The sequence below is a fragment of the Cherax quadricarinatus genome, chromosome 82, assembly GCF_038502225.1.
Source record: "Cherax quadricarinatus isolate ZL_2023a chromosome 82, ASM3850222v1, whole genome shotgun sequence".
Classification (NCBI taxonomy): domain Eukaryota; kingdom Metazoa; phylum Arthropoda; class Malacostraca; order Decapoda; family Parastacidae; genus Cherax; species Cherax quadricarinatus.
This window is the reverse complement of record NC_091373.1, coordinates 12,656,454-12,684,301: the sequence shown is the minus strand read 5'-3', so window position 1 is coordinate 12,684,301 and position 27,848 is coordinate 12,656,454. Positions and strand designations below refer to the sequence as shown.

The window sequence follows — 27,848 nt, the reverse complement described above, 5'->3', positions numbered from 1 at the left end:
GTTAATTCTTGCAGAGAGAATATTATCTACCGTTTCAAAGGAAATTTATTTTTTAAAAAAGTGGACACTGAGAGCAATATTAATTTCAGGGATCTGTCCGGACAGTGAAGGGGTTAATGGCCATTCCCCACCAAGGTAGGGATGACTAAAGAAAAAAATAAACTCATTTACCACCATTCACTGAATACGTCTCAGAAGACAAACATTATAATACCGCAAAAGAAGACTATGAGAAACAAACCTGCATAACATCATCATGCCATACATGAACCAGCTGGCCATCATTACCCTTGGTGTCTAGACCACCAAGGAACACTTCCTCTTGTGATACAGAACTCAACTCAAGTACTGAACCTAAACCCTGTAATTATAAATGCTATTAGTACCCTTATTCTAATATATATACACACATACACAAATATGCATACACCATGAATCAATATTATTAATAACAAATATGTTATTAAAAAAAGACTAATATTTAATGTTATTATATTACCATAACTCATTATAATGTACACACATGAAAAGAAAATTGTATGACCAGGACAAGAGGGCACAAATGGAAACAAAATAAAATAGAGAGATGTATGGAAACAAAATAAGAGATGTATATGGAAAAACTTAACAGGAGGGTGGCAAGCAAGTGGAATGAATGCACTAAGAGATATAAGAAAATAGAGGAATGGTGAGCAGATGGAATGCACTAAGAAGAAACTTATAACCAGGTAGGTGATGAGCGGGTGCAATGCTCTAACATAGGTTTAAAAAGACATTTATCATGAGAAGGGTAGTGAGCAGGTGGAATACTTCAAGGGAAGAGGTAGAAAAAGGAAACTCAGGCAGAAGTTCAAGAGTGTGACAAAGCTGCTCACTACCTGTAACTTGATCTCTAAAAAACACAGACATGGAAATACACATTAGAGTGCCTGCACTCTAAAGATGGGGTGGGGATATTTGAAGTTTTGACGGGCATCTGAACCGCAGTATATATGCACCTCTGGCAAGGCAGTGATGGTGAAAGTGTTTCTCTTCCAGGTCACCCTACCTTAGTGGGAAAATTGCCAGTGATAAAAAATAATATTAATTATTTTTAACATGTCGGCCGTTTCCCACCGAGGCAGGGTGACCCAGAAATAAAGAAAAACCCCAAAATTTTTAAATATTATTATTAATAATAACCAACATCAATAATAATAATAATATTATTATTATTACTATTTTTTTTTTATTATTAACACACTGGGGGTCTTCCACCAAGGTAGTATGACCCGAAAAAGAAGAAACAATTTTACCATCACTCACTCATTCCACCATCTTACCATAGGTGCACCAACATTACAGCTCAGGTGACACTCCAAACCACAATATCCCCACCCCTACTTCAGAGCACAGGCATTGTACTTGCCACTTCCAGGACTAAATCCGGCTAACTGGTTTCCCGTGAATCCTTTCATAAATGCTACCGTGCTCACACTCCAACCACTTGTCCAGTCATAAAAACCATTTTCCTCCACTCATTCCTATCTAACACATTCACACACACACCAAGCCTCTTACAAACAAAACCTCTTTTTGCCCCCCACCCCTGTCCTCCAACCTTTCTTAGGGTGACCCATACACCACCTTCCTCCCACCCACTAAAGATTTATACAGTTTTGCACCATCCTTTCTTGAATGTCCAAACCCCCTCAACAACCCCTCCTCTGCCCTCTGGAAAATACTTTTAGTAACCATGCCCTCTCATTCTTATCTCCAAACTATGAATTCTATGCTTAAAACTCACACCACATATTGCCCTTCGACACATCTCTGCTGCCTCTAGCCTACTCCTCAGTGCAACATTCATAACTGATGCTTCACACCCATACAAGAATTTTGGTACCACTATACACTCATACATTCCCCATATTGCCTCCATGAATAATACTCTATCTCCAAAGATGCCTCAATGCACCACCCACGTGTTTGCCCTCGTCAGTTCTATGGTTCACTTCATCTTTCATAGACCCATCTACCGACAAGTCCACTCCCAAATATCTGAAATTAGGAGGTAGTGTGGAGTTACTAAAAGTATTAGTCAGAGGGCTGAAGAGGGGTTGTCGAGGTGGTTTGGTCATTTAGAAAGAATGGAACAAAGTAGAATGACTTGGAGAGCGAATAAATCTGTAGGGTAAGGAAGGCAGGGTAGGGGTCATCCTCAAAAAGGTTGGAGGAAGGGGATAAAGGAGGCTTTGTGGGCAAGGGGCTTGGACTTCCAGCAAGCATGCATGAGCATGTTAGATAGGAGTGAATGGAGACAAATGATTTTAGGGACCTGATGAACTGTTGGAGTGTGAGCAGGGTAATATTTTGCGAAGGGATTCAGGGAAACCGGCTAGCCAGACTTGAGTCCTTGAAATGGGAAGTACAATGCTTGCACTTTAACCCTTTGAGGGTCGGTCACGTACTTGTACGTGTAAATTCTAGCGCCTTCAAATCTGGTGGAAGCTGCCAGCCCTACATATGAAAGAATGGGTCTGCATGGTCAGTGTGCGCAGTATAAAAAAAATCCTGAAGCACACAGTGCATTATGAGAAAAAAAACTCCAACCATGTTTTTGGTTTAAAACAGCGACTTTTGAGTGTATTTACGTATGGTATTTATGGTTGTATTCTCATTTTCTTGGTCTCATCTGATAGAATGGAAGATACATGTATATTACAGAAATAGAGATGATTTTGATTGGTTTCATACAGACAAGTACCTTAAAATTGAGCTCAAAGTAGCAGAAATGTTAAATTTTTGCCGATGTTCACAAGAAAACAAATCATGCCACAAGTCCAATACACGCCAACTGGTGAGTTTAATATTCTTTCACAAGTGCACTGATATTATTTATACCATTTTGCAATGATGCAGTAGTATACATAGAAGTAAATCTATTATTTGTGAGAATAAAAATTCAAAATGGAAAGGAAAAGTAATGTAAGAGGGGCCTGGAGACGTGACTATTGAACAGATATGTTATTTTAGTGCCAGGAATGTCTGTCTTGTTTATTCTGGACCCTATTTTGAAATTTATGTGAAATTGGCCAAATTGCCAAATTCTGACCACTTTATTGGGTAACTGAAATCGGTAAATGGGCGGTTTCTGGTGTTCGATCGATAGAACAAATGGAGTTCTAGCAAAATAGCTATGATTTTAGTCGACTGGAACATTGGAATTGGCCAAAAATAGGGCTCAAAATGTGTGAAATCGCCAATGCATAAATATCGTCGAGACCACTAACTTCGCAAGACCATAAGCCCGTAGGTTTTCCATCAATTTTCATACTTTTGGTGCCATTATGATTGGAAAAAGATTCTCTATCAATTCATAAGATTTTTTTTTTTTTTTTTCAAAAATATTTTGACCTCTTGACCCTCAAAGGTTAACGTTAAAGGAGGGGTTTGGGATATTGGCAGTTTGGAGGGACTTCTAAACTGTCATATCTGAGCGCTTCTGCAAAGACAGTGATTATGTACAAGTGATGGTGAGTGTTAAATGATGATGAAAGTATTTTTCTTTCTTTTTGGATTTTTCTTTCATTTTGGGTCACCCTGCCTCGGCGGGAGACGGCCAATGTGTTAAAAAAAAAACTACTTTCTCCATACTCCCTTCTTCCAATCTGATATCTAATTTTTCATTACCTAAATTTTCTGTTACCTTGCTCTCTCCTACGTTCACTTTTAATTTCCTTCTTTTACATGTTTCCCAAATTTGTCCACTCACAACTGCAACTTCTCTTCATAATCTCCCAAAAACACAACACAGTGTCATCAGCAAAATGCAACTGTAACAACTCCCACTTTGTATTAGTTCTTTTTCATTTAATCCTACACCTCTCCCTAACACCTTAACATTCATTTCTTTCACAGCTCCATCTATAAATAAGTTAAACAACCATGGTATCATCATACATCCCTATTTAAGGCCTACTCTTGCTGGAAGATAATTTCCCTTTCCTACATACCTTAACCTGTGCCACAGTAACCTCATAAAAACTCTTAATTGCTTAAGTAGCCTACCACCTACTCCATACTCTTGCAATACCTGCCACATTGCTCCCCTATTCACCATATCAAATGCCTTTTCCAAGTAGATAAAGGCAATGATAACTTCTTTACCTTTATCTAAAATTTTTTTTTTAACAAGCCAGCCATCTCCCACTGACGCAGGGTGACCCAAAAAAGAAAGAAACACTTTCACCATCATTCACACATAATCACCGGCTTTGCAGAGGTGCCCAGATATGACAGTTTAGATGTCACTCCAAACAGCCAATATACCAAACACCTCCTTTAAAGTGCAGACACTGTACTTCCCACTTCCAGGACTCAAGTCCAGGTAACCGGGTTCCCTGAATCATTGCACAAACTATTACTCTGCTCACACTCCAACAGCTTGTCAAGTCCCAAAGACCATTCGGCTTCATTCACTCCTATCTAACACGCTCACACATGCCTGCTGCATGTCCAGGCCCCTTGCACACGAAACCTCCTTTACCCCCTCCCTCCATCTGTTCCTAGGATGACCCCCTACCCCTCCTCCCCTCCACTATAGATTTATACACCCTCCAAATCATCCTATTTTGCTCCATCCTCTCTAAATGACCAAACCACCTCAACAACCCCTCTTCAGCCCTTTGAATAATGCTTTTAGTAACTCCACACCTCCTAATTCTTAAAAGAGCAGGTTCTCAAAAATAACAGAATTTAATATATATCATCATCATCATCATTCTTCTTATTATTATTATGCCACATTCTGGAAATGTATGGAGTGTGTGCTAAGCTGATGAAAGCTATAATATCTTTCGCAGGAGAAAGGTTTTTAGAATGACTTGAGATTTTACCATGCAATGTTATCTTGATTATTTTATGTTTAAGTAAATGGGGTAAGAGAGGTGAATGCTCAAGTGTTTGAGAAAGGTGAAATCCTAAATTTTACAAATTAGATTTGTATTGAGAATTGTTACAGTTGCTGTTCATAGATGACAGTGTTATTAGGAGATTCAGAAAAGAACCTACAGAGCTCTGACTAGTACCCAATGGGATGAATTCTGGAAACTGGGAGGTGTAGTGCTTGCAGTTTGCAGAGCTTCAAACCTTTAACCAATAAAACAAGCATATGGATACTTTTCATTTCTTCAAATGTATGACTCTTACATACTGCAACTTTAAAGATACCTCTTACACTTGACTAATTCAACTCTTGCATTCACAACGAAAATTATACAAGTGTTCTACCTTCCAATCTGTTCCATCATGGGAATATCACCCTCTAAATCTAGCCTAGCATACTCTTATCTTTCCTATTTCTCCATAAAGGTATGAGCCATGAAGTCACTCAAAATCTTTGGCAACCTGAAATAGTGTCACTTATTTTCAGATCACAGATCATTACATTATTATAATTACTAGTGAGAAGATACAAAGCTCTTCCTGCTTGCCTGAAAATGTTAGTGAAAAGATATGAAATACTTCTTGGTAGTGCTAAACCCTTATGGGTCATTCAACACCTAGGAAATTAGAGGTAATCATGTTTGATCCATAGAATGAGAAGGCAGTCCTTATTCCCGAGATCAAGAGCCCTTCAGCATCAATACATGGTCCTTACACAAATAACCTACACATAGGTGAGAGGAGCTTATGATGATGTTTCAGTCCAACTTGGGCCAATTACAGTCACAATAACAGAAAGGAGAGAATGAGGGGGCATATATAAGCCAGCAGACAGGGATGGGACGAGAGAGGTAGCAGGAAAGGAAGAAGAGAGGCAGTGGTAGAGGTGGTAGTAGTAGTAGTAATCGTAGTGGAGTCAGTCAAAGATTAAGAAAGAGGAGCACTGCAAGGGAGCTAAGGTAGGAACAAAAACACAGAGAAGGGAGCAAATAATAATTGACCAAACACCCAAGGCAGAAGAAAGAAAACCCAAAGGAGAAAAAGGAAAGGGAAAGAGGGAGGAGAAAAATGAATCAGGTTAAGTCACAGGTCTGAAGTTTAGAGCATTTTACAATGTAATGGGAAAAGAAAGCATTTACAGACACAAAGCAAGGACTAAGATTCATGCAAGGAAAGCTGTGTATAAGGGAGAATTCAACCAGGTAGTGCCTGTGAAAATTAGAAGTAGGGTAGACAGTTTTAGCAGACCAGTAAATAGGATGACTGTGATCTCTGACATGACAGAAAAAGAGCATTGTTGGTGTCGGCAAGTCTTACACTACTTTCGTGCTCCCTGTGATTTTGCAAATGGTTCAAGTCAGACTGAAACATCGTCATAAGCTCCTCTCTCCTATGCGCGGGTTATTTGTGTATTGTTCCAGTCACGGTATTGTGCCTTTTTGCTATTTACACTGTCCTTAATTAATGGGATGGGATAAGGGAAAAGGCATATATAAAACCACTTGCATACATTTTTTTTTTTTCATGGACATTACCTGAAGAAAAAGTGCATAACGGAGAGAACCAAAGGAATTCCTTAAGATTTCCTTCTCTGTAGTCTGGTTTTGACCCACATACAATACCCCTATTTTGTGAGTTTCTTGAGGTCTCATAAGGTCAAGTACTCTCATTGCCCGCTGTATCTCAGGTTGATAAGTTGGAAGTAAGAGTGGCGAGGACTTGTCTACTACAAAAGTTCCTTCATAGTAGAGCTGAAGGAACACAAAGCTGCCAAGAAAAAAAAATATTAATTTACATATGAAGCAATACTCAATCAAGATACTATATTCAAAATACTTCACGTGTTCATCATTAAGTTGCCTTATGATATACAATAAAGCACTATCTACTTTAGAAAAGAAGTTCTGACATACAAAAGTATTTGAAAATTATATTATTGATGGAGGCTTTGAGTAATTGTGAACATGCATAGATACAGCATACTAAGTGTTCATATGAAAACATTCTCCAGTACTATATGTTTCAACTTCCTTTCACTTCAATATCTTTTGTGCGTCCTTGTGGCGCTGTGGATAAAAAAAAAAAGCACTGGAGTGTAGATATTGCAGTGTATCATGGGAGTGGAGATGCCTTACAACACTAACTGCTCATATATTAAGAACTGCCATCATCTTCCTCCTCCCTCTGACTGTAGCAATATATATACACTTGCATTTTTGCATACAGCATCTACCATTAACTTGATCAAGCTCATTATAATTGGAATATGTAAAAAAGTTTTTCCCTTTTTTTTCTTTTAACCCTTTAAAACACTGATCTATGTTATGAGTGCTAGCAGTAAAACATAGATCAACAGTTTGACAGTTAAAGAATTAACATGTTGGCCGTCTCCCACTGGGGCAAGGTGACCCAAAAAAGAAACACATTCACCATCGTTCACATTATCCCTGTCTTGCCAGAGGAGCACAGATACAGCGGTTCAAATGTCACTCCAAATAGCAAATATCCCCACCTCATTGTACTTCCCACCCCTCCTAGGACTCAAGTCCAGCTAACCAGATTCCCTGAATCCCTTCACAAAATATTAACTTGCTCACACTACAACAGCTTATGGTGCCAAAAACCATTTGTCTCTGCTCACTCTTAACACAATCACACAATGAATCAAGTTCATATAAATGACCTGTGCCAGAAGGAATAAAAACTATATCAACGTATTTGCAGATGGGGCAAGGTAATATTAAATCCTGACAACAAAGACTTTAATAAATGAATAAATGGAACAACAAATGAATGATGTAAATAAGAGTTTTCAAGTACTACAGTAATATGCAATGGAAATTGGAAAAGGCAGTAATAAGGCATACAAAGAGTACAGATTGCATGAAAAAAATTAAAAGTAAAAAAAAAAAAAGAAAAGAGAAAGAGAAGGGGAAAGAATGAGAATGGGAGAGAAAGAGATAGACAGAGGGAGAGTGTTGAAGACCCAAAGAGTTGTAATGAGGTCAAAAATATTGGCAGGTGGCAGATTTGAAGGTACAAAAAATTGTACATACTAGTTTAAAGGTTAAATTGAAGGTTTACTGCACTGTAAGGTGAACTAATGAAATGAGAGAAATAACAAGATGATTTTCATGGTGAAATTGCCAAAACAGAGCAGAAGCTGTGTGAGGCACCCTGGTTCAAAAAAATAGTATTAAGTAAAGAGCCAATATTTTATAGTGGAAAGAACAAAAAGACACAATACTGTGACTGGAACAATATACAAATAACCAGCACAGAGGAGAAAGAGTCTTATGACGATGTTTCGGTCCAACTTGTCAGTGGTCAAAGTTTGATTGAAACATCATCACATGCTTCTCTCTTCTATGTGCGGGTTATTTGTGCATTTTATAGTGGACTTTTTTTTAACACAATGGCCGTTTCCCACTGAGGCAGGTTGACACCCCCCCCCCCCAAAAAAAAAAAAAAATCGCCATCATTCACATTATCACTATTTCCAGAGGCACAAATACAATAGCACAAATGTCACTCTAAACAGCAGATATCCCCACCTCTTCCTTTAGAGTGCAGACACTGTACTTCCCACCCCCAGGACTCAAGTGCGGCTAACCAGTTTCCTAAATACAGTGGACCCCCGGTTTACGATATTATTTCATTCCAGAAGTATGTTCAGGTGCCATTACTGAATGAATTTGTTCCCATAAGGAATATTGTGAATTAGATTAGTCCATTTCAGACCCCCAAACATACACATACAAACGCACTTACATAAATACACTTACATAATTGGTCGCATTGGGAGCTGATCGTAAAGCGGGGGTCCACTGTACCTTCACAAAATATTACCCTAATATCTATATACCTTGGTGTGACACCTCCTTTAGCTTCTTTACTTGCATTCCTTTTTCTAGACGAAGCTGGTGCTCTTCCATGCATTTTACGAGAGGCAGGATTCATGTCAGAGATAGTATGCCCTCTGTCTCTTCGCATGGGTCGGGGGGAGCTGTCATCTACCCCATCAGTATTTGATGTACCCACAATGCCAGTGTTTGAGGAGATGTTGCTACTGCTTCCACTATTTTTCTGAAAATAAGGGAAATACTTTTCATAATTATAACCAAATTGGAGTGGAGGAGTATGGAAGAAGTGAATGTTTCCAGACATTTGGGAGTTGACGTGTCAGCGGATGGATTTATGAAGGACAAGGTTAATCAAAGAATTGATGAAGGAAAAAAGTTGAGTGGTGCATTGAGGTATATGTGAAAACAAAAAAATGTTATCTATGGAGGCAAAGAAGGGAATGTATGAAAGTATAGTGGTACCAACACTCTTATATGGGTGTGAAGCTTGGGTTGTAAATGCTGTAGCAAGGAGACAGTGGAGGCAGTAGAGATGTCCTGTCTAAGGGCAATGTGTGGTATAAATATTATGCAGAAAATTCGGAGTGTGGAAATTAGGAGAAGGTGTGGAGTTAATAAAAGTATTAGTCAGAGGGCTGAAGAGGGGTTGTTGAGGTGGTTTGGTCATTTAGAGAGAATGGATCAAAGTAGAATAACCTGGAGAGTGTATAAATCTGTAGTGGAAGGAAAGAGGGGTAGGAGTCGTCCTCGAAAAGGTTGGAGGGGGTAAAGGAGGTTTTGTGGGCGAGGGGCTTGGACTTCCGGCAAGCGTGCATGAGCGTGTTAAATAGGAGTGAATGGAGACAAATGGTATTTGGGACCTGACAAGCTGTTGGAGTATGAGCAGGGTAATATTTAGTGAAGGGATTCAGGGAAACTGGTTATTTTTATATAGCCAGACTTGAGTCCTGGAAATGGGAAGTACAATGCCTGCACTTTAAAGGAGGGGTTTGGGATATTAGCAGTTTGGAGGGGATATGTTGTGTATCTTTATACGTATATGCTTCTAAACTGTTGTATTCTGAGCACCTCTGCAAAAACAGTGATTATGTGTGAGTAAGGTGAAAGTGTTGAATGATGATGAAAGTATTTTCTTTTTGGGGATTTTCTTTCTTTTTGGGTCACCCTGCTTCGGTGGGAGACGGCCGACTTGTTTAAAAAAAAAAAAAATTATAACCAGAAGAATTTTTCATTCACCAATAAAGCAGAGTTAAAAATTGTATACACTCATCTCATTGGGATGGAGTGTTAAATAAATCAGTAGTTAGCGATACAGAAAAGAACATATAATAAGTGTGGGAACTCAAATGTCAACATAATGGAAGTCAAGAAATTTAGAAGAGTACAGCCTCTCCTCACTTAGCAACGTATGTACTTGTTTACCGACAACTCAGACTTACGACAGGCTCTCTGACCAGTATGCATACCAAAATAATGTATATTAGAGCTGATTTCCTCTGTTATGTTTATCACAATATACAGTACACTACTGTATAAACATGTAAAAATATACCAGAAATGTTATAAATGGTGCAAAGGTGACACTAAAACAATATCAGTGATGATTGACACAAACCCACTACCATATAGTATACTCCTCACTTAGTGATGAATTCATTCACCAACGAGGTCATAGGAACAGAGCTCTGTCGTTAAGTGAGGAGAGGCTACACTCTTGCAAATGTCCACATTTGTTTCCTTGAAACCATACAAGTCAATGATTCACCAAGCCAGCTTTCTACACATGCTGTTCAGTGGGAGTCATTCCAAAAATAAGTACCAGTAGTATTGGAGAGAGATTTTGGGAGATGTTAAGTGAATGTATAGGAGCCTTTGAACCAAGTGAGAGAGTAATTGTGGTAGGGGACTTGAATGCTAAAGTAGGAGAAACTTTTAGAGAGGGTGTGGTAGGTAAGTTTGGGGTGCCAGGTGTAAATGATAATGGGAGCCCTTTGATTGAACTTTGTATAGAAAGGGGTTTAGTTATAGGTAATACATATTTTAAGAAAAAGAGGATAAATAAGTATACACGATATGATGTAGGGCGAAATGACAGTAGTTTGTTGGATTATGTATTGGTAGATAAAAGACTGTTGAGTAGACTTCAGGATGTACATGTTTATAGAGGGGCCACAGATATATCAGATCACTTTCTAGTTGTAGCTACACTGAGAGTAAAAGGTAGATGGGATACAAGGAGAATAGAAGCATCAGGGAAGAGAGAGGTGAAGGTTTATAAACTAAAAGAGGAGGCAGTTAGGGTAAGATATAAACAGCTATTGGAGGATAGATGGGCTAATGAGAGCATAGGCAATGGGGTCGAAGAGGTATGGGGTAGGTTTAAAAATGTAGTGTTAGAGTGTTCAGCAGAAGTTTGTGGTTACAGGAAAGTGGGTGCAGGAGGGAAGAGGAGCGATTGGTGGAATGATGATGTAAAGAGAGTAGTAAGGGAGAAAAAGTTAGCATATGAGAAGTTTTTACAAAGTAGAAGTGATGCAAGGAGGGAAGAGTATATGGAGAAAAAGAGAGAAGTTAAGAGAGTGGTGAAGCAATGTAAAAAGAGAGCAAATGAGAGAGTGGGTGAGATGTTATCAACAAATTTTGTTGAAAATAAGAAAAAGTTTTGGAGTGAGATTAACAAGTTAAGAAAGCCTAGAGAACAAATGGATTTGTCAGTTAAAAATAGGAGAGGAGAGTTATTAAATGGAGAGTTAGAGGTATTGGGAAGATGGAAGGAATATTTTGAGGAATTGTTAAATGTTGATGAAGATAGGGAAGCTGTGATTTCGTGTATAGGGCAAGGAGGAATAACATCTTGTAGGAGTGAGGAAGAGCCAGTTGTGAGTGTGGGGGAAGTTCGTGAGGCAGTAGGTAAAATGAAAGGGGGTAAGGCAGCCGGGATTGATGGGATAAAGATAGAAATGTTAAAAGCAGGTGGGGATATAGTTTTGGAGTGGTTGGTGCAATTATTTAATAAATGTATGGAAGAAGGTAAGGTACCTAGGGATTGGCAGAGAGCATGCATAGTTCCTTTGTATAAAGGCAAAGGGGATAAAAGAGAGTGCAAAAATTATAGGGGGATAAGTCTGTTGAGTGTACCTGGTAAAGTGTATGGTAGAGTTATAATTGAAAGAATTAAGAGTAAGACGGAGAATAGGATAGCAGATGAACAAGGAGGCTTTAGGAAAGGTAGGGGGTGTGTGGACCAGGTGTTTACAGTGAAACATATAAGTGAACAGTATTTAGATAAGGCTAAAGAGGTCTTTGTGGCATTTATGGATTTGGAAAAGGCGTATGACAGGGTGGATAGGGGGGCAATGTGGCAGATGTTGCAAGTGTATGGTGTAGGAGGTAGGTTACTGAAAGCAGCGAAGAGTTTTTACGAGGATAGTGAGGCTCAAGTTAGAGTATGTAGGAAAGAGGGAAATTTTTTCCCAGTAAAAGTAGGCCTTAGACAAGGATGTGTGATGTCACCGTGGTTGTTTAATATATTTATAGATGGGGTTGTAAGAGAAGTAAATGCGAGGGTCTTGGCAAGAGGCGTGGAGTTAAAAGATAAAGAATCACACACAAAGTGGGAGTTGTCACAGCTGCTCTTTGCTGATGACACTGTGCTCTTGGGAGATTCTGAAGAGAAGTTGCAGAGATTGGTGGATGAATTTGGTAGGGTGTGCAAAAGAAGAAAATTAAAGGTGAATACAGGAAAGAGTAAGGTTATGAGGATAACAAAAAGATTAGGTGATGAAAGATTGAATATCAGATTGGAGGGAGAGAGTATGGAGGAGGTGAACGTATTCAGATATTTGGGAGTGGACGTGTCAGCAGATGGGTCTATGAAAGATGAGGTGAATCATAGAATTGATGAGGGAAAAAGAGTGAGTGGTGCACTTAGGAGTCTGTGGAGACAAAGAACTTTGTCCTTGGAGGCAAAGAGGGGAATGTATGAGAGTATAGTTTTACCAACGCTCTTATATGGGTGTGAAGCGTGGGTGATGAATGTTGCAGCGAGGAGAAGGCTGGAGGCAGTGGAGATGTCATGTCTGAGGGCAATGTGTGGTGTGAATATAATGCAGAGAATTCGTAGTTTGGAAGTTAGGAGGAGGTGCGGGATTACCAAAACTGTTGTCCAGAGGGCTGAGGAAGGGTTGTTGAGGTGGTTCGGACATGTAGAGAGAATGGAGCGAAACAGAATGACTTCAAGAGTGTATCAGTCTGTAGTGGAAGGAAGGCGGGGTAGGGGTCGGCCTAGGAAGGGTTGGAGGGAGGGGGTAAAGGAGGTTTTGTGTGCGAGGGGCTTGGACTTCCAGCAGGCATGCGTGAGCGTGTTTGATAGGAGTGAATGGAGACAAATGGTTTTTAATACTTGACGTGCTGTTGGAGTGTGAGCAAAGTAACATTTATGAAGGGATTCAGGGAAACCGGCAGGCCGGACTTGAGTCCTGGAGATGGGAAGTACAGTGCCTGCACTCTGAAGGAGGGGTGTTAATGTTGCAGTTTAAAAACTGTAGTGTAAAGCACCCGTCTGGCAAGACAGTGATGGAGTGAATGATGGTGAAAGTTTTTCTTTTTCGGGCCACCCTGCCTTGGTGGGAATCGGCCGGTGTGATAATAAAAAAAAAATAAATAGTATTGCCAATGACATTAATAATGCAGCCCTGCCAAAATTCCTTTATTGTTGATTTATCTTCAGTCTTACTTTACCTGGTGAGTTGAAGAATTTTTTTTTTGTAAATGGTATGCCTTATGAATAAATAGAAGAATGAACAGGAATTCAGACCATGTCCTGGATGGTAGTAGATCCAACACCGCTACCATTTAGGACCACGGTTCAAATTTCCATCCATTCTTCCGTTCATTCATTGACAGTCATCTATTATGAGTTATCTCAAATTCAATAAACCTTATATGTAGCTACACTGCACTGATACAATGGCTGAATACATAGTGCAAAGTTCTTCAAAAGAATTTAAATACAGTACTAATATAATCCAACAAGAGCAAACCTTTTTAAGTAATCTTTTTCTTGGCACAGTTATTAATTAATAAATGAGAGAAAGACGGTCAGGCTAATCATGAAGCAGGGATCCTCTTTTCTTTGTTTCTCTGTGAGTCCCTTGGGGATGTGTGCTAGAGGATGGAGTTACCTGCTTCTCTATCCCCTTGTGATGTAATTAACCATTACTACTACAATTCTTACTAATTCCATTACCACTACTTGTACTACTGTTACTATTCTACTAGACTCACGAGATGACTGTGAAACAAAAACCTGTAACTGTTTTGCATGATGGTAGGATTGCTGGTTTCTTTTTCTGTCTCATAAACACGCTAAGATAACAGGGATATCTTGCTACTCCTACTTACACTTTGGTCACACTTCACAGACACGCACATGCATATATATATATACATACATCTAGGTTTTTCTCCTTTTTCTAAATAGCTCTTGTTCTTTTTTATTTCTTCTATTGTCCATGGGGAAGTGGAAAAGAATCTTTCCTCCGTAAGCCATGCGTGTCGTATGAGGCGACTAAAATGCCGGGAGCAATGGGCTAGTAACCCCTTCTCCTGTATACAATTACTAAAAAAGAGAAGAAGAAAAACTTTATAAAACTGGGTTGCTTAAATGTGCGTGGATGTAGTGCGGATGACAAGAAACAGATGATTGCTGATGTTATGAATGAAAAGAAGTTGGATGTCCTGGCCCTAAGCAAAACAAAGCTGAAGGGGGTAGGAGAGTTTCAGTGGGGGGAAATAAATGGGATTAAATCTGGAGTATCTGAGAGAGTTAGAGCAAAGGAAGGGGTAGCAGTAATGTTAAATGATCAGTTATGGAAGGAGAAAAGAGAATATGAATGTGTAAATTCAAGAATTATGTGGATTAAAGTAAAGGTTGGATGCGAGAAGTGGGTCATAATAAGCGTGTATGCACCTGGAGAAGAGAGGAATGCAGAGGAGAGAGAGAGATTTTGGGAGATGTTAAGTGAATGTATAGGAGCCTTTGAACCAAGTGAGAGAGTAATTGTGGTAGGGGACTTGAATGCTAAAGTAGGAGAAACTTTTAGAGAGGGTGTGGTAGGTAAGTTTGGGGTGCCAGGTGTAAATGATAATGGGAGCCCTTTGATTGAACTTTGTATAGAAAGGGGTTTAGTTATAGGTAATACATATTTTAAGAAAAAGAGGATAAATAAGTATACACGATATGATGTAGGGCGAAATGACAGTAGTTTGTTGGATTATGTATTGGTAGATAAAAGACTGTTGAGTAGACTTCAGGATGTACATGTTTATAGAGGGGCCACAGATATATCAGATCACTTTCTAGTTGTAGCTACACTGAGAGTAAAAGGTAGATGGGATACAAGGAGAATAGAAGCATCAGGGAAGAGAGAGGTGAAGGTTTATAAACTAAAAGAGGAGGCAGTTAGGGTAAGATATAAACAGCTATTGGAGGATAGATGGGCTAATGAGAGCATAGGCAATGGGGTCGAAGAGGTATGGGGTAGGTTTAAAAATGTAGTGTTAGAGTGTTCAGCAGAAGTTTGTGGTTACAGGAAAGTGGGTGCAGGAGGGAAGAGGAGCGATTGGTGGAATGATGATGTAAAGAGAGTAGTAAGGGAGAAAAAGTTAGCATATGAGAAGTTTTTACAAAGTAGAAGTGATGCAAGGAGGGAAGAGTATATGGAGAAAAAGAGAGAAGTTAAGAGAGTGGTGAAGCAATGTAAAAAGAGAGCAAATGAGAGAGTGGGTGAGATGTTATCAACAAATTTTGTTGAAAATAAGAAAAAGTTTTGGAGTGAGATTAACAAGTTAAGAAAGCCTAGAGAACAAATGGATTTGTCAGTTAAAAATAGGAGAGGAGAGTTATTAAATGGAGAGTTAGACGTATTGGGAAGATGGAAGGAATATTTTGAGGAATTGTTAAATGTTGATGAAGATAGGGAAGCTGTGATTTCGTGTATAGGGCAAGGAGGAATAACATCTTGTAGGAGTGAGGAAGAGCCAGTTGTGAGTGTGGGGGAAGTTCGTGAGGCAGTAGGTAAAATGAAAGGGGGTAAGGCAGCCGGGATTGATGGGATAAAGATAGAAATGTTAAAAGCAGGTGGGGATATAGTTTTGGAGTGGTTGGTGCAATTATTTAATAAATGTATGGAAGAGGGTAAGGTACCTAGGGATTGGCAGAGAGCATGCATAGTTCCTTTGTATAAAGGCAAAGGGGATAAAAGAGAGTGCAAAAATTATAGGGGGATAAGTCTGTTGAGTGTACCTGGTAAAGTGTATGGTAGAGTTATAATTGAAAGAATTAAGAGTAAGACGGAGAATAGGATAGCAGATGAACAAGGAGGCTTTAGGAAAGGTAGGGGGTGTGTGGACCAGGTGTTTACAGTGAAACATATAAGTGAACAGTATTTAGATAAGGCTAAAGAGGTCTTTGTGGCATTTATGGATTTGGAAAAGGCGTATGACAGGGTGGATAGGGGGGCAATGTGGCAGATGTTGCAAGTGTATGGTGTAGGAGGTAGGTTACTGAAAGCAGTGAAGAGTTTTTACGAGGATAGTGAGGCTCAAGTTAGAGTATGTAGGAAAGAGGGAAATTTTTTCCCAGTAAAAGTAGGCCTTAGACAAGGATGTGTGATGTCACCGTGGTTGTTTAATATATTTATAGATGGGGTTGTAAGAGAAGTAAATGCGAGGGTCTTGGCAAGAGGCGTGGAGTTAAAAGATAAAGAATCACACACAAAGTGGGAGTTGTCACAGCTGCTCTTTGCTGATGACACTGTGCTCTTGGGAGATTCTGAAGAGAAGTTGCAGAGATTGGTGGATGAATTTGGTAGGGTGTGCAAAAGAAGAAAATTAAAGGTGAATACAGGAAAGAGTAAGGTTATGAGGATAACAAAAAGATTAGGTGATGAAAGATTGAATATCAGATTGGAGGGAGAGAGTATGGAGGAGGTGAACGTATTCAGATATTTGGGAGTGGACGTGTCAGCGGATGGGTCTATGAAAGATGAGGTGAATCATAGAATTGATGAGGGAAAAAGAGTGAGTGGTGCACTTAGGAGTCTGTGGAGACAAAGAACTTTGTCCTTGGAGGCAAAGAGGGGAATGTATGAGAGTATAGTTTTACCAACGCTCTTATATGGGTGTGAAGCGTGGGTGATGAATGTTGCAGCGAGGAGAAGGCTGGAGGCAGTGGAGATGTCATGTCTGAGGGCAATGTGTGGTGTGAATATAATGCAGAGAATTCGTAGTTTGGAAGTTAGGAGGAGGTGCGGGATTACCAAAACTGTTGTCCAGAGGGCTGAGGAAGGGTTGTTGAGGTGGTTCGGACATGTAGAGAGAATGGAGCGAAACAGAATGACTTCAAGAGTGTATCAGTCTGTAGTGGAAGGAAGGCGGGGTAGGGGTCGGCCTAGGAAGGGTTGGAGGGAGGGGGTAAAGGAGGTTTTGTGTGCGAGGGGCTTGGACTTCCAGCAGGCATGCGTGAGCGTGTTTGATAGGAGTGAATGGAGACAAATGGTTTTTAATACTTGACGTGCTGTTGGAGTGTGAGCAAAGTAACATTTATGAAGGGATTCAGGGAAACCGGCAGGCCGGACTTGAGTCCTGGAGATGGGAAGTACAGTGCCTGCACTCTGAAGGAGGGGTGTTAATGTTGCAGTTTAAAAACTGTAGTGTAAAGCACCCTTCTGGCAAGACAGTGATGGAGTGAATGATGGTGAAAGTTTTTCTTTTTCGGGCCACCCTGCCTTGGTGGGAATCGGCCGGTGTGATAATAAAAAAAAAAAAAAATGATTGCAAACAAACCATACCACAGGCGGGGATAGAACCCGTGATCATTGTGTCTCAAAACTCCAGACCATCGCGTTAGCCACTGGGCCAGCTAGCCAGTTGGATGAATCTTATTGTGGCTAGCTGGCTAACGCGAGGGTCTGGAGTTTTGAGACTCTCTGATCACGGGTTCTATCCCCACCCGTGATATGGTTTGACTATTCTACCACTACTCTTACTATTACAATGGCTATTGCTACTACTACTACTACCACTTCCTTCTTTTCCCTTCCTCTTCTTGAACTGTATTCTATATTCTCTGCTTTTCCTTGCTCAGTTGTGACTTGATAATGGTTCAAGAAGGACCTAAATCTCTTCTAACATTGCCTCTCTAAGTGTAGGTTATTTGTGAATTGATCCAGCCACAGTACTGTGACTTTTATTCTTCATGAAGCAGACTCATGGCCTTACTATAGGAGAGCAGACCTCATTGTCCATGGCATTTCAGAACTTAGACTTACATGGCTCACAGTTTCAATCTTCAGCTGCATTGCCAATTACAATTTCTGACATAAAGACAATCTTCCTACTATTTGTGAAAAAAAGCTGCTGCTGAGCTCTTAGTTAAGTTAACCCCAGGAAAAGGAGTGGCCACCTTCCTAGGAAAGATGAATTCTTCCTTTCCAAACCCTACCACTAATAAAATATTACTGTACTATGTATAACAACCTATGTAAACTTCATCTAATGAATTTGAACTATTCATAACTTTTGACTGTATAATACTCGCAAATAATGGTTTGGTAATATAAAAATACATACCTATATAATACTGAGGCACGGTGGCCCGATAAAAAGAAAACTTTTCCACTGTTACTCATTCAATTACCGTCTTGCCAGAAGGGTGCTCACATCACAGTTCAGATGACCCTTCAAACCTCAACATTCTCCATCACTCCTTCAGAATCCAGGTACTGTATTTTGCACTACCAGGACTCAAGTGTGGCTAACCAGTTCCCTGACAGCAACTGAATGAATGATGGTGAATGTGTTTCCTCTTTTCTGGGTCACCATACCTCGGTGGGAGATAGCTGGTTTGTTTAAAAAATCTATTGCCAATAGTTCAATTTATCCTGCCCTAATCAATCTCTTAGATCTTTTATTCTGAAACACAATACACAAAATAAATGCCTCATTTAAGAATATGTCTTTGCTATCCAGTACCAATAATTAAGTTAAACACAAGAAGACTGTACTGTTTGGTAGGCAGAGGTGTGGCGCACTCGGGCAGACTGGATAGGTGGTGGAGACGTTGACCCAATACTGCTTCCTCCAGTCACGAATTCAAACCTGCCAAAAAGAATTAATTTTTTTTTAAACTTGCTGCCATTCCACAGTATATGGAGGGTGTATAAATCTGTAGTGGAGGGAAGGAGGGGTAGGGGTCATCCTAGAAAAGGATGGAGGGAGAAAGTAAAAGAGGTTTTGTGTGCAAAGGGCTTGGACATACAGCAGGAGTGTGTGATGGTGTTTGATACAAGTGAATGGAGACAAATGGTTTTTGGGACTTGACGAGCTGTTGGAGTGTGAGTAGGGTAATATTTTGTGAAGGGATTCAGGGAAACCGGTTAGCCGAACTTGAGTCCTGGAGGTGGGAAGTACAATGCCTGCACCTTTGACGAGGGGTATGAGATATCAGCTGTTTGGCATGACATGTGAACTGTCATATCTTGGTGCCTCTGAAAAGACAGTGATTGTGTGTGAATGATGGTGAAAATGTTGAATAATGGTGAAAGTGTTTAACGGTGAAAGTGTTTCTTTTTGGGTCACCCTGCCTTGGTGGGAGATGGCCAACATGTTGAAAAAAAAATCTAATGCTTACCAATACAGCCTCTCCTCACTTGGCGTCATAATCTTTACGGACGACTCAGACTTACGATGGGCTCTCTGACCAGTATGCATACCTAAATAATGCATATTAGAGCTGATTTCCTCTACTCTGTTTATTACAATATACAGTACATTACTGTACAAACATTTAAAAATATACTAAAAGTATTATAAATGGTGCAAAGGTTGAGACAAACCCACTACCATTATAGTATGCTCCTTGCTTACCAACGAATTCATCTACTGACATGGTCTTAGAAACAGAACCCCGTTGTTAAGTGAAGAGAGGCTGTATTATAATAGACCATTAATTTGTAATTACAGCATCTTATGAATCATTTGCAAATTCTACCTGCATAATGTGTACCAAGTGCTAGAAGCATTAAAATTCCATAACACACAATTTGAGTTAATTAAACAAATAACTTTATTCTACATATATGGGTTTAGGCACAGCAGTTATGCAGAGCAACAGCGTAAGTTTTCACCGTGTTATTCCACACCTGCTGTATAAACACATGCAAACCTCGATCTTAACAAGATGAAAAAGTCTGCAACAAGGATGTGTACAGTACTGTACTATCACTAATTAACCAAAACTGTGAATTTCAATTATAAATTCTGACTCCAGTAAATTCTTGATTTAATGGTTTAATAAATTGGAGCATGTGGCCAGTAATGGTGATTGTGGTAGATCAAAATGAAAGTATTTTGCTGTAATCATAAAAATAACTGCCAATTCTGTAACCAACACACTTTGTCCACTGTCTCCAAATCAAATGATCCAGTGGATTTTGTCTTGTATTTCTGAAGTCCATTAAATCAAGGTCTGTTAAACTGTAGGTTTACTGTATTTGTTTACAAATTATGAAATCTTTCAAGGATCATATGAACTGTAATGTCTGTGCACTTCTGAAAATACAGCTATTGAATGAACGATGGTGAATGTTTTCTTATTTGGATCACCTTGACAAGTAAAAATAAAAAATTTTAAAAGGTAACTACATGTGTACAAAACATTTATAGTAAAGAAAGATTAATTATTAAAATAGGTGAAACAGATGAGAAAAAATATAATTTTTCAGTTGAAATTGGTTTTAAGATCTGCCATACTGTGATGGATTTAAAGATCAGTACGTGACGAATAAGAATATACGTATAAGAAAAATATTCTTGACCCAAGAAAGAAAAATTAGCGTCATGAAAGAAAAAATTAATGGATATAATACTGTTCTGTGAGGGGTGCAACTGAATGGAATCAATAAACATTTTCAATTCAGCCTTGAAATATATTATCATAGTTACAATAATTTCGATGGGATGCGGCTGGTTTGTTGAAAGAAGAAGCTACAATGATGTGAATTTTTTTTTTTTTCAACAAGTCGGCCGTCTCCCACCGAGGCAGGGTGACCCAAAAAGAAAGAAAATTCCCCAAAAGAAAATACTTTCATCATCATTCAACACTTTCACCTCACTCACACATAATCACTGTTTTTGCAGAGGTGCTCAGAACATAACAGTTTAGAAGCATATATGTATAAAGATACACAACATACCCCTCCAAACTGCTAATATCCCAAAACCCCTCCTTTAGAGTGCAGGCACTGTACTTCCCATTTCCAGGACTCAAGTCCGGCTATATAAAAATATAAATATATAAATATAAAAATGTGAATTAGGTACTGCAAATAAAAATGACAGACAACTTAGTAAAAAAAAAGAACACTTGACTTCGGAACAAACCTGGGCTTTGATTTTGCCTGTCTTGTTGTAGATGTAACTGGTGCAGTTTCTGAGAGTCCTGGTGATATACTTGGAGAAGTAGGAACTTTAGTCACTGTGTCAAGAAAAGGTTGCTGACTAGATTCTCCTCCAGCTACTACACCCTCACTCATTTCTGGACTTGAATGGCAACGCTGAACAGGAACACGAGGGTCATCAGGAGTCTCACCTGTGTGTGTATTTGTCTAAGTAATATACGATACATATCTCAAAAAGAAGAATGTATAATTAGATAGTCTCCATGGGGAAGTGAAGCATTCTTCCTCAGTAACCCATTCGTGTTGTAAGAGATGACTAAAATGCCAGAGCAAGGGGCGAGTAACCCCTTCTCCTATATAAATTCTCCTTTTTCAGGTCACCCTGCCTAAGTGGGAGACAGCCAGTGTTAAAAACAAATTAGATAAAGTGTATAAATATTAATTTATATATTGAGGGGGGTACTGCTACCTTTGAAGTTTCGAGAGTTTCACTACTCTTTGGATCCCAGCCATAGACCAGACTCGTCTGGTGCTTGCCTGGTCAACCAGGCTGTTGCTGCTGGAGGCCCACTGCCCAACATATCTATCACAGCCTGGTTGATCTGGCATCTGGTGAAGATACTTGTTCAGTTTCCTCTTGAAGGCTTCTACACTTCTTCTAGCCAGGTTTCTGATATCTTCTGGTAAGATGATTTATAGTCTGGGACCCGAGATGTTGATACAGTGTTCCCTTATTGTCCCTACTGCACCCCTGCTCCTCACTGGGTTTATTTTGCACTTCCTCCCATCTCTCTCACTCCAGTATGTTGTTATGGCAGTGTGCAGATTTGGGAGCAGATCCTCGAGTACTTTCCAGGTATATATTATCGTGCATCTCTCTCTCCTCCGCTCGAATGAGTACATATTCAAGACGAAGGTGTTCCCAGTAATTTAGGTGCTTTACTAGCTCAATGTGAGCCATAAATGATCTCTGTATTTGTTCCAGCTCTGATATTTCTCCTGCTTTAAATGAGGCCATCAGCACTGAGTAATATTCTAAATGAGGGAGCACTAGAGATTTGAAGAGTGTCACCACTGGCATTATTTCCCTTGTTTTGAAAGATCTCAACACCCACCCCGTCATCTTCCTGGCTGTCATGATCTTTGCCTTGTTCTTTTCTTTAAAAGAATGGTCAGCTGACATAATTATTCCCAGGTCTTTTACTTGTTCCATTCATTCTATTTGGTGACTCTCTTCAATTTTGGATATAGTGTTCCTTTTGAGTTCTTTATTCTTTCCATACCAAAGCAGCTGGAACTTATCACCAGTGAACATCATGTTGTTCTCCACTTCCCACTGAAAAACCCTGCTTGTCTTCCTGCAATTTTTCAGTGTCTTCTACCATAGTGACTTTGATGCTTATTTTAGTGTCATCTGCAAATGATGTTACAAAAGTGTGGCGAGTGTTTTTATCTATGTCTGCTATGAGGATGAGAAACAGCAGAGGTGCCAGGACAGTGCCTTGGGGCACTGAGCTTTTTACCTTGCTGATGCTGGATCTTGTTATGTTTACAACTACTTTTTGTGTTCTGTGTGTTAGGAACCCAAAAATCCATCTGCCTACCTTTCCCGTAATGCCCGGGCCCTCACTTTGTACTCTATCACTCCATGATCTCACATCTCAAACACCTTTGCAAAACCTGTGTATATCACATCTGGGTTTTAGTCGTCTTCCAATGTCTCCGTAATTCTGTCCTAATGATTCAGCATCTGTGACAGGCATGATTGTCCTGCTCTAAAATCATGCTGGTCCAGGAAATTTGTAATCTGTTGTCTCATCACTCTTTCAAAGATTTTTATGATGTAATAAGTTAGGGCTACTGGTCTGTAATTTTTAGCTAATGCTCTACTACCTCCCTTATGCAAAGGTTCTATGTCTGTACTCTTTAAGGCCTCAGGTACTTCACCTAAATCTAAGCTCTTTCTCCAAAGAATACTGAGGGCTCGTGCTAGTGGTACTTTGCACTTCTTTATAAATAGGGCATTTCATGAATCTGGTCCAGGTGCTGATGAGTGGGCATGTTATCCATTTCTTTTTTTAAATCTATGAGATTTGTACTAATGTCAGTCAGTTGGTCTGTGTGGCCTTCTGCTGGAGCAAAAAATGTTTCTGCATTTGCTACCTTACTGTCATTTAGTGGGTTGCTGAACACCAACTCATACTGTTCTTTTAGAATTTCATTCATTTCCTGTTCATCGTCAGTATACAAATCTCCTCTCAATAATGGTCCAATTCTACAGGTAGGCCTTAGCTTGGATTTTGCATAGCAATAGAAATATTTTGGGTTTCCTGCAATATCCTGTATGGCCCTTTGTTCCCTTTGTACTCCTGTTAGGTACGACATCCTAAGTTTTTGCTCTAATTTGGTGATCTCTCGGCTAAGACTATCTTTCCTCTGTTGCAGCAGATCTGTGTTTTTAAGCAATTCAGTAACCCATTTTTGTCTTCTGTACTATCTCCTACACTCTCTCTCTCTATATCTGATCTTCTTCTGGGTTTTCTCAATGGTACGTGCATCATACATACCTTGTATGCTTCTACATTCAGCTTCTCTAGGTTTGGTGGGGATTTAGGGTGCTCATGTCTGATTCCTAGGATATGTTTGATAGCTAGTGGTTTATTTTTTCCCAGTCAATTCTATGGTTGTTAAAATTAAACTTGCTGAACATCCCATCTCTAACATTAGTGATGCAGTTCCCTAACCCCGAGTTAATACTCGTTTGAACTTCTATGATGATGTGATCAGAGTATATTTTTTTGTGACTGTTATGTCTCTGATTAGTTCCTTGTTGTTTGTGAATATCAAATCCAGGGTATTTTCATTTCTAGTGAGATCAATTATCTGTTGGTTCAATGAGTACTTTTCACATAGCCTCATTATGCGCTTCTGTTATACTGTAGATTATTGAAGAATGTTTTAAAGTTTGCCAAATGATACAACTTGCATGTCATTTGGCAAAATCAGTACAATTAAAAATAGTGAAAAAAAAAAAAGGCTTTGTATATTAATATATTCCTCTAACACCAATATATGACATTCTTATAACTCACCAGATGTGCTTGTATTAGTCAGAGGTGAACTGCCTCTGGTGTCATCCCCTGGATCAGCAGCATTGATCCGAAGGTCAGATGATGCATGAGATGGCGCACCGCTGCTACAACCACTAGAATCTCTCTGAGAGCCAAGATCCGAGTCTTGTGTCTTGTCTGAGGCACCAGAAAATGCCCGTGGTCTGGAGTCTTCAAAGTGTTGGCCTAAGAGTTCCTGTGAAAATATTAATGTTGAATAGAGCAAAAAAGCATTTCAAATGTTCATGATAAAAAACTGGATGAAATGTATAGCCATAATTTGCATTTAAAATGTAGAGAATGAAAAATTGGGAAATTAAAAAACAGTGTGGTATGAAGTGTATAATTCAAACAGCAGAAGGGGTGATGAGATGGTCTGGTCAAGTGGTGGCAATATTTTACCTCATTTTTCTCACATTATTACAATACTTTACCTCATTATTCCCACATTAATTAAAATATTTTATCTCATTTTCCCACATTAATTACAATATTTTACCTCATTTTTCTCACATTAATTTCAATATTTTACCTCATTTTTCTCATCTTCCTGGTGAGAGAAGACTGACATGGCAAGCTCGCTAGACTCAATTGAAGTTAGAGGTACAATAAGATTACTCAAGATATTTAAAGGAAGCTCCTCTCCTGTTTCTACTGTCACATTGTTCATAAGTCTCATCATCCAGGTCACATTCCCTAAAAAAAGAAATGATGCTGAATAACATCAAGGCAAATTATAAAAAAAAATAACAAGACAAAAATTTAACAGGAGATAATGCAAATAAAAACTGCAATTAGTCAATATTCAGTATTAGGATATTAATAAAATAGCCAGGTACTGTGCATGTGTATTAATGTACATCTGTTGACATTTTATACCATATCTTGCCTCTTTTTCCTGTTGTGTGTAAGGTCAGGTCTCCAATTTCTGCCAGTGTACCCTTCTTTCTTTCAAACCTCTTTAAAACATTTGTTCAGTACTTTGCAGACTTTCTTGTATCATCTTTTTTCTGATGTGGCTGTGAAGCAGCTTTGATTCACATTTGGTATCATTCTCAAATTGTCACTTAGCCTCTCTCTCCTCACCCCTGCATATTCATTTCACTTCTCATCTGTCCTTTACTTTCTACAGTGTTTTCATGCACTTTTGCTTCTTTGTTTGCCTCTCTGCATCTCTGGTTGAACCAGAGATGCTATTTCCCCTTGGAGATAAATGGTATAAAATAAAAACAAGATGGAAAAATGGACATAAATGCAATCTTATATTGATTAAGTTTTGCCCACACAGTGGCAAAACAGATCTACCTGAGCAAAAAGTACATGGGTATATACTGGGAGCACCGTGATGTGTAAGAAGTTCTTTGTTTCCGAGCCATTTTCAACTAGGTAATCCATCTCATCCACTCACTTGCCTTCCAGATTGCTTTCCTACCAGGAAATCCCTCATCCCTATAAAGTTCCCTCTTTGAAAATCTGGCTTCTCACACTCTCCACCTGCCATTCTTCCCTTTACTTTTAGTTCCATAAGGTATTCAAAAAATACTCAGATGTCTGCATACCTTTGTCATTTGCAAATACACAATGTGGCAGGCAAGGAACTACTTTGCCACCTGCAAGGAAGCTAGTTTGGGTAATTTATTTGATTTTTAATCAACATAAAACCATTTAAAAATAATAGCTTTAAACCAACATTCAACAAGGAAGATAACTAACCAGTGGGTTGCCTAACATATATTTCTGCCCATCCTGGGCACCAACAGGCACACAAATGAGGCTCCTTTTTCTTGTTGTCACTGCTCGGAGTAGCACCAGGTCCAACACTACTGCCAAAAACCAGATGATCAACAGAGGCTTCCCCATCAGTCGGTTCATTTAATCCTCCACCTGTCCATCCCACATCAGTATCTGTTGGTATCACAAAAATTCATGATCAACCATTAAAATACAGTACAACCTCAATTTAACAGACTAGTAGGGAGCAGTAGGTGATTGGTAATGGTGAGTGTGGTAGTTAGAGACGAGGTTATTTTGTCAGTGTACTGTATCAATAAGACAATTCTGCAACCAAAGGACTTTGTCCATTATATGTAAAACTCTCATTTTCAGAGACAAATTAATAATTTTAAAGTCCAAATTTACAAGAATTCTGAATAAAAAGAGCTCCAAAAAAATTTTTTACTGCTACTCATAATACTACAAAGATAAAAACTTGCAAAGTTTTCCATATATTCCACTTTTAATTAAAACTTACTTGTCACAATTCATTCAATACTGGAGACTTACTAGCTGTTGGCCAGCTGTGCCTATGAGATTCCTTGTTAAGAATTTTCAGAATTATATGTGGATAGACAGGCACAGAATTAAATTTAAAAGCTAAAAGGTACAAAAAAGCATAAAACAGACCAATTTTCCAGTGCATTTTTCAACTACGTAAATTATTATTCCAACTGGATTAACGAAAAAACAATCACTGATTGGATATAATTCCCTGATAGTATTTTAACAGTACAATATCAATAAATTCCAACACTAGTCTTGGAATGTATAAATGCAATTCATTGTTAGAAACAATATAAAAATGCAGAAAATGCTATCAGAGAAATCTACATAGTAATTACCAAGGTGATATAAATATTTATAGCCAGTGACATAAACCTTCATTTAACCCCAACATTCACCTAAATTCAACCAATCAAGCAAGCCCTCTTTTCTTATTCAAACTTTTTTTTAACACACTGGCCATCTACCATCAAGGTAGGGTGACCCAAAAAAGGAAAACTTTCATCATTATTCACGCAATCACTGGCTTACCAGAGGCATGCAGATATGCTCCTTTTAACATTCTCATCTTTTTAACTTTTTATGCATTAATAACATTAATGAATAACTCATGATTAAATTATGGGGAATCACGTACAAAATGGGAGTTGACACAGTTACTTTTTGCTGATGATACTGTGCTTACAGGAGATTCTAAAGAAAAGTTGCAAAGGTTAGTGGACAAGTTTGGGAGGGTGTGTAAAGTTAGAAAGTTGAAAGTGAACATAGATAAGAGTAAGGTGATGAGGGTATTAAACTATTTAAATAAACAAAAATCAATTATCACAATAGAGAGAGGGAGTATGGAAGAAGTGAATGTTTTCAGATATTTGGGAGTTGACGTGTCAGCAGATGGGTCTGTGAAGGATGAGGTTAACCACAGAATTGAAGGAAAAAAGGTGAGTGGTGCATTGAGGTATATGTGGAGACAAAAAACATTACCTATAGAGGCAAAGAAGGGAATGTATGAAAGTATAGCAGTACCAACACTCTAATATGGGTGTGAACCTTGGGTTGTAAATGCTGCAGTGAGGAGGTGGTTGGAGGCAGTGGAGATGTCCTGTCTAAGGGCAACGTGTGGTGGAAATATTATGCAGAGAATTTGGAGTGTGGAAATTAGGAGAAGGTGTGGAGTTAATAAAAGTATTAGTCAGAGGGCTGAAGAGGGG

At 39.0% G+C, this 27,848-nt stretch overlaps 1 protein-coding gene across 1 annotated transcript in view; it reads right to left on the bottom strand.

The window, feature by feature from the left end:
- LOC128702906 (tuberin-like) overlaps nt 1-27,848 on the bottom strand; it is a 174,499-nt gene that overhangs the window by 6,218 nt on the left and 140,433 nt on the right. The window contains exons 23-30 of the mRNA XM_070102611.1: nt 26,074-26,265; nt 24,893-25,056; nt 24,343-24,556; nt 21,234-21,441; nt 18,857-18,950; nt 8,792-9,012; nt 6,462-6,693; nt 242-361 (exon numbers count right to left, since the gene is read on the bottom strand). Coding sequence (XP_069958712.1) covers nt 242-361; nt 6,462-6,693; nt 8,792-9,012; nt 18,857-18,950; nt 21,234-21,441; nt 24,343-24,556; nt 24,893-25,056; nt 26,074-26,265 — 1,445 coding nt within the window. The remainder of the gene's footprint in view (nt 1-241; nt 362-6,461; nt 6,694-8,791; nt 9,013-18,856; nt 18,951-21,233; nt 21,442-24,342; nt 24,557-24,892; nt 25,057-26,073; nt 26,266-27,848) is intronic.